This window comes from Sinocyclocheilus rhinocerous, unplaced genomic scaffold, assembly GCF_001515625.1.
Source record: "Sinocyclocheilus rhinocerous isolate Xijiao unplaced genomic scaffold, SAMN03320098_v1.1 scaffold730, whole genome shotgun sequence".
Classification (NCBI taxonomy): Eukaryota; Metazoa; Chordata; class Actinopteri; order Cypriniformes; family Cyprinidae; genus Sinocyclocheilus; species Sinocyclocheilus rhinocerous.
The window spans coordinates 1,233,440-1,241,034 of NW_015670605.1; the positions used below are offsets into that span (position 1 = coordinate 1,233,440).

The 7,595-nt window shown below is 35.2% G+C and overlaps 1 protein-coding gene across 2 annotated transcripts in view; it reads right to left on the bottom strand.

The window, feature by feature from the left end:
• Positions 1-7,595, bottom strand: part of chp1 (calcineurin-like EF-hand protein 1) — a 21,357-nt gene that overhangs the window by 6,865 nt on the left and 6,897 nt on the right. For both annotated transcript variants that reach the window (XM_016546232.1, XM_016546233.1), the window contains exons 2-3: positions 4,431-4,503; positions 446-526 (exon numbers count right to left, since the gene is read on the bottom strand). In XM_016546232.1, coding sequence (XP_016401718.1) covers positions 446-526; positions 4,431-4,503 — 154 coding nt within the window. The remainder of the gene's footprint in view (positions 1-445; positions 527-4,430; positions 4,504-7,595) is intronic.

Sequence of the window (7,595 nt, forward strand, 5' to 3'; positions counted from 1 at the left end):
CACGAGTTTCACAATTTGAGTTGAATTACTGAAATAAATGAACTTTTCCACGACATTCTAATTTATTGAGATGCACCTGTATTTATAATTAAAACTTATTTGTCATGAAAACAATGTCACAATGCAAAAAAAAAAAAAAGGTTAAAATAAGATTCATTTTATTAATCCAAAATTTAACTGATTAAATTTTTTTTTTTTTGGCTTTTGGTGTGAAATGCAGACACCTATTTCTTCTTTTAATATTACCAAATTTGTCTTTCTTTTCCATTTACTTATATTTCATAGTTTTCTTCAATTTATGCACCTTGTTGTACACTTGTTGTTCTTTGTACAAGCAGAAAAAAAGTATTAAATCCAATCCGTGTCCGTGTGTATACAATATACTATAGTGGTGGTAATAAAAGATCACTCTGATGTTTCAAATGTCTTATGAGATGTTCCTCACCCCTCTGGGAAGAAGGCATTAATTATCCGATCACCAAGAGGATTTATGGCCAACTCAGGAATCCTCTGGAAGTCTTCTCGGCTGAGGTGGAGAAAAAGAGAGAGAGAGGGAGGGGTTATTATGCGTTTCGGATGAGTTTCAGGTTTTGCACACAGATGCCCATATGGAATTGAGTCGGTGTTACACGTAGGGCTGAATGATTAATTGCATTTGCGATAATATCGCGATATGAAAAATTTCGATTTTTCAATCGCAGAGGCTGCGATTACACGGTCACGTGACACGCGAGAGTAAAGAGGTGTGTTCCACTTGAAGATCAGATCGGTGTATGCTTTAGCACATCTGATCTTTTGGAAGCTGATTCCAACTGTGGGCGGCAAAATAGCTAAAAACGGACTCCCCTTGTTTTGTGTGAACCCTTGGTATTTCTTACTGACTAAATTAATAACCTCTCCCCTCTAAGTATGACCTGAACCATTTGAGTACCATCCCAGATGGTAACTTGACAGACCATCCTGTTTTTAATAATACAATGATTATTCTTATTAAAATGCCTTTCTTTAATAAAGAGCCGTTTTCCCTAGTGAAAAGAAAATCTGCTGAAACACCTGACATGGTTTGTTTGTTTTTAGGCTTTTTACATTAAGCCAGTAAGTTTTTATTTCAGCTTGCACACGTCTCTCTGTGCTCTTGGGTTGTCATTGGATCATGTAATGTGTAATAAAGCAGGAAAGCCCATCCCTAATTCTGTGAAAATGGGACTTGTTAAAAGGATACTTTGACGTCTACCCTTTTATAAGGCTGATATGTGCAATAATGAATATGATTACTGTGCAGCCAGCTCAATTAGAACTCTAATCCCATTACAATAAATGAAAAGGCAGTTTAGTAACGGATTATTTCTGGGAGTAACCTTCTTGGGCACAAGGAAAGTCATGGAGTGTCCTCCACATTCAGAGGACACACACCTCACCCTGCTTTCTGAGACTATTTACTGTTCTCGATCTCAGTCTGACGGATGTTTAGGGTGACAACACGTACAGCAGGTCATCAACACTGTTGAATTTTTTTATACTAACCATATCACTGAGGATGTTTGTTGAACTGACCATCATCTCAGCTGGTTTCAAACCACAGAGGATGTTGCCATTTAAAACAAACAATTATAACAAGAACACAAACTGTGACTTCAGCATATTTGGCAAACAGATTGAGTTTAGTTTCATAAGACATGCCACAAAAATGCTTTACAAAAGTGTCAGTTTCCAAGTACAAAGTTGAAGTTGGGTAATCATACACTACCATACAAAAGTTTGGGGGGTTTGTTTTTGAAAGAAGTCTCTTATGCTCAACAAGGCTGCATTTGTTTGATCAAAAATACAGTAAAAACAGGAATAATCTGAAATATTATTACAATTTAAATAAACTGTTTGCTATTTGAATTTGTTGTAAAATGTAATTTATTCCTGTGATGCAAAGCTGAATTTTCAGCATCATTACTCCAGTCTTCAGCGTCACATGATCCTTCAGAAATCATTCTAAAATGCTGATTTGCTGTTCAAGAAACATTTCTGATTATCATCAATGTTGAAAACAACTGTGCTGCTTCATATTTTTGTGGAAACTGTGATGCATTTTTTCAGGATTCTTTGCTGAATAAAACAACAAAACAAAAGAACAGCATTTATTTGAAATAGAAATCTTTTGTAACATTACTGGCACTTTTAATAAATTTAATGATCCTTGCTGAATAATAGTATTAATAAAAAAATAAATAAAAAAAAACCAAGTACCGACCCCAAAATTTTGAATGGTGGTAAAGTTTTGAAAAATTCTCTAGCTTCACTAATTTACAGCTCATGCATACTACTTGTGGTTTGCATTTTGTTTTAATCCAAGGCTCGACAATCACTAGCCCGACGTCCCGGGTCTATCTTAAATAGTGATATAAAATTCCTTCCTTGATTCGTGTTGTTCACTCTCTTGTAGGGGTGAAATGGATCGTAGTTGATCATTTGCACATGTTTCTAAGTCTTGCCGATTTAAACATTCAAGCGCTTATTCAAAGAATATATTCAATTTGGTACAATTTGGTTTTGTGTTGGTACAAACACAGGATTGATTCATCTTTCACGTGTGAAAGGACAAATACACACAAAATTATCATCTCGACAATCATCTTCTGCTGGTCCATAAGCGCCACCTGCTGTCAGTGACATTCGCATCTCATTCAGCCCATCTGCTGTTTTTGTTTAATGCACATATGTTTTATTTCATATAGTTTCACAAAGCTAAAGTCAGACCATTCTTATTTTGCTTCAAATTTCGAAATTATACGATCTAATTACAATCTAAACGACAAGTATTTAGCATCTTTGTTTGGTTTGTAATTAAAAATGAGTGGTTGGCTCTGATTTTAAATGGAAAGAGCACAGACAATGCATCTCTTTTATTTGTATTATTTATTTGATTTTGGGATTTGTTTTAAAATTTCAAGTTAGTTTTATTATTTGACAAAGAAATGTGCAGCATTTTGTCTATAAATAATAAAAGGACACCTTTTCATTTATAATTTGTCTTAAATCTCATTTTGTTAAAAAAAATTGTGAGAAAAGTGTATCGTGAAAACAGTATCATGAATCGTATCGCATTGTAAGTTGAGTGAATCGTTACATCCCTATAGTTTTTGCTGTGGTATCGAAGTAGTGTTCTTTAAATAATGTAAAGAACCAATTTTTTTGCTCACCCGAAAAATGATCCAATCTGTCACTTAAAATCTGTAATATGATCCGAGCCTGATTTTTGTGATCTGTTGCACACCTACTCTCTTGTTATTTGAGGAAATTATACAATCAAGTTTTTGATCATGCTGATTTGTCCGCAGTGAAGTTCAGCCGACGTCTTTTTTTATTCATGCTATAGCTATAGTTAAATTCATTTTGGGCTACCAAAATCTGAAGAATTAGTATCATGAATCGTATCGCATTGTGAGTTGAGTGAATCGTTACATCCCTATAGTTTTTGCTGTGGTATCGAAGTAGTGTTCTTTAAATGATGTAAAGAACCAATTTTTTTGCTCACCCGAAAAATGATCCAATCTGTCACTTAAAATCTGTAATATGATCCGAGCCTGATTTTTGTGATCTGTTGCACACCTACTCTCTTGTTATTTGAGGAAATTATACAATCAAGTTTTTGATCATGCTGATTTGTCCGCAGTGAAGTTCAGCCGACGTCTTTTTTTATTCATGCTATAGCTATAGTTAAATTCATTTTGGGCTACCAAAATCTGAAGAATTCCAGCCCGCAGGGCTACCAGGAATTTAGAAATTTTGCAAGCCCTGTAATCCTTAATTCTTTATGATAGAAACAGCACCAAATTCATTAGGTTTTTTTTTTGTCAAATGCACAACAATAAAACATATTGCAATACTTGTGGACAATGTGTGTGATAAATGTGCTAGAAATGCACTATTAATGCTGCATTTACCATTAAGTTTAAATCATCACTACTGTGCCACTGCTTTTGTAACAACCTTTCATCGATCATAATCATAGAGTGTACAGAGGTCACTCCGGTTATGAGGACACACACAGAGGACATTACGCAAACGACTTTGGCACAAGGAAATACTTGCTTCATAACTGTCCTTGAGTTCCCTCTTTTACAAGGAATATTTAAAATAAAAGTAATTTTTAGCAGTGTAATAGGAAAAAGTCTTTCCTCGTAGTCAAAACTCAAACACTGATCTAGTCATTCCTTAACGTATTAACTTACAGAGCCTGAGGCTGGTATGAATGTTTACCAGAGCGCTGAATTACATTCAAACTGAGACGATCAACGGATGTTCATTAAAAGCGAGCATGCAGACATAACCCAGCTGCTTGAGTAATATCTGCTTCCTCATGGGCCAAACGGTGTTTCAACAGCTCACCGTTAAAAGTTCATTATTACTAAAATCATCTAACACAGTGCATGTCGTACCTGAGCGCTCCGTTCTCTCCTTTATCGAGACTGTGAAAGCGGCTGTAGAGGCGAGTGATCTGACTGTGGGAGACTGGAACACACAAACACAGCAAGGTCTGGTTAAGGACAGTGAGCATTCAAGTCACAGATGTGATCATCAGATTGACAGTACTGGTTGAAAGCTTATCAGAATGACCTAACACACTAGACAAGAGATAGAGAGTATCGTATATCACGGAAGAGTTATCATCACCATTTAGCCAAAAAAATTGTAAAGAAATTAATATAACAACTGGAACATCTGAAAACAGAAAAGCTGCTTTGGCACAGTATGCATTCATGGAAAGTGGTACAAATAACCCATTGTTTTCCTATTTTACCACATTAAAGCCAATTACTGACCACATCAGTGGAACATCTTCCACAACAAATCAGACTTTGATCAACAGGGCTTAGAGTAAATGAAGTGAATGAATGCAGAACCATCCCACATGATGAAGGAAATCACACAGTGACGTTCAGCCAAGAGTTAAAACCCAACCACATAAACAGGGTTTTCACACCAGAGGACGAGAGTGAAAAAAAGAAAAGAAAAAAAAAAGAGACAATTACAAGAAGAAGAGCACTTAATGTGGCTTTAGAGGAATGTAGTAAAATCTGGGCTGACAAACACATAAAAAAGGTCATGTAAACACATGCGTACAAGTCTTGGCATTTGAAATGAGGAAATATTAACAGCTGTTCAAAACATCTAAAAGACCGCCTGCAGACCTTTTGAGCTTGGTTTATGTGGTCTGCAAAATAAAGACTAACATATAACCTATACAGCTCCAATAATGCATAAACCATATCCCCAGTCTATTTCTAGATGTGTGGACGTTTCTCTCCCTGTGGTTCATCAGTACAGAAGGCCGAAGCACTGAGACAGCAGAGACCGGAAAATGCTGCTTTTCTAGGCCCTCATACAAATTATTCACAAAAGATTTTGTAAACCTCTAATTACAGTTGCAGGTGTAAATGGTGTCATTAAAATCTAATTATTTTCATCAGTGCAATCAGAGATGCCATAGAAGAACAATTTTGGGTTTCCCTAAGAACGTTTCAGTGAACAGTTCTTAAAAGAACCATTTTTTTTTATTAGTGTGAAGAACATTTTAATAGTCTGAAGAACCTTTTGTGCAATGGGAAGATTCCATAGATACTAAAAGTTCTTCATGGAACAATATTATTTAATGTATAGCCTTCTTTAACCTTTTTTTGATTAAAATGAATAAAAAATGCTTGACAGATGCAAAATATTATAAAATTTAGGTTAAAATAAAGCACGTTTTCCTGTTCCGTTTTTCGCTAAATGAACACAAGAAATACGTTTATGCATTTTCCATTATTATAACATCAATATTACAAAACATAGCAATGAACAACCATTCTTTGTACATTTTTGAGTAATGACACAAACAAATAATCAAATCAGATATCTTTTAATATATAACCCAGCCCTACACACTTAAATATAATGGTTCTGTAATGGCCTCTATTATTACTATCGGTCTGTATATATGATCAATTGTCTTACAAAGAATTGTATGCATTCTTCCTTCGGAGACACTTTTCTGAAACACATTTCCTTGTGTTCATTTAGTGAAAAACAGCATTGAAAACATGCCCCGATTAATTTTACCTAAATATACCAACATTTTAAAAACGCCCTGATTATTTTACAGCTTACAGATTATTTTATTTGCATCTGTCAAACATTTTCAATCTATTATGCAAAATTGCGTATTAAACAGCAATGTATACAGTAAAGCTTGTTTATATGTTCTTCCCTCTGAGACACTTTTTCAGTGACAATGAACCAACTCTGACACTCAAACGCAACAGAGATATTCATCTGTGGCCCCTCAATACACATACACACACCCCACTCATATCACAGCACACACACAGACCAGATCATCGGCCCCATGTAAGAGCTGGGGCCATCCAGTCAGTTTAGATCTGTGGTGCTCAAACCTGATCATGAAACCTCTGGTATCAGGCAGATGTGCTTAATCAGGTTAGTTATATAGGTGGTTGAAGCATAACATGTTCTGAGCTTCTTATTAACCCAAAATATTTTTAAAATTTAAATTATATCAATCTATAAGGGAGTGTATAGGCCTGTCGCAATAATCAATATATCGACTTATCGCGCAATATATGTACATGACCTCAATAATTTTTGGTGACGCAATATATCGCCCATTATATTTACTTAAAAATTAATGTCACCATGTTTTGTACATTCCACTTGCGCCTGTATTTTGCAGCTTCTCGTACATAATGTGGTGTAGTTGGTGCTAGTTCAAATTTAAAAATGTGCATACGGACTTCTAAGTAGTGATTGTGTTTTTCAGCAATAGTGTGCACCCTTAATTTACAGAGAAAAGAAGGTCAGGGAAAAATCTGTAGATGGAAAAATCTCCATACAAGTTCTTTGTGCATTTTTCTTTTTTTCTACTTTTTAGTTAGAAAATGTTTATTTAATATTTATTCAGGTTTTTTAAGCGAATATTTTGATGATCTAAATACTCTTAAAAATTAAAAGTTTGTTGTCATTTGGAAGTGTGTAGGTCTTCTTGCATTATTATGCTGTTACATTATGATTATATATTCAGTGGCATAAAATGGTCTTTAAAATGACAATAATATTGCTTATCGCAATTATTTCTGGGGCAATATATCGCACAACAAAAAGTTGTTATCGTGACAGGCCTAGGAGTGTATCTTAGATCCTGTAACTGCTCACCAGTTCCACCAAGATTTTAAGACTTTCCACTAGCTATTTTCCCTTATCTCAAGTAATAAGCGACCATACAAACTGCAAGCACAATAATACCTACACAAGAAGGAACAAATGCCGTTTAAAATAGTTTAGATGGAGTGTAGTCATATGTAGGGTTGCCAACCGTTCCGTATAATACAGAATTGTCCCGTATTTAAGGCATCAAAGAAGCATTCCGTATGAAAGCTATACGGAACGTTTGTCCCGTATTTAAGGCATATGCCGTATGAACACCTAGACCATACGAATAACAAACTCTAAATTGAGAATTAATCATTCTTTTTTGACAAGTGTTTGATTTGTGAACATAGCCGTTGCAGGGAGGCTTTAAGACCAAGCGGAATCCTCTGCCGGCT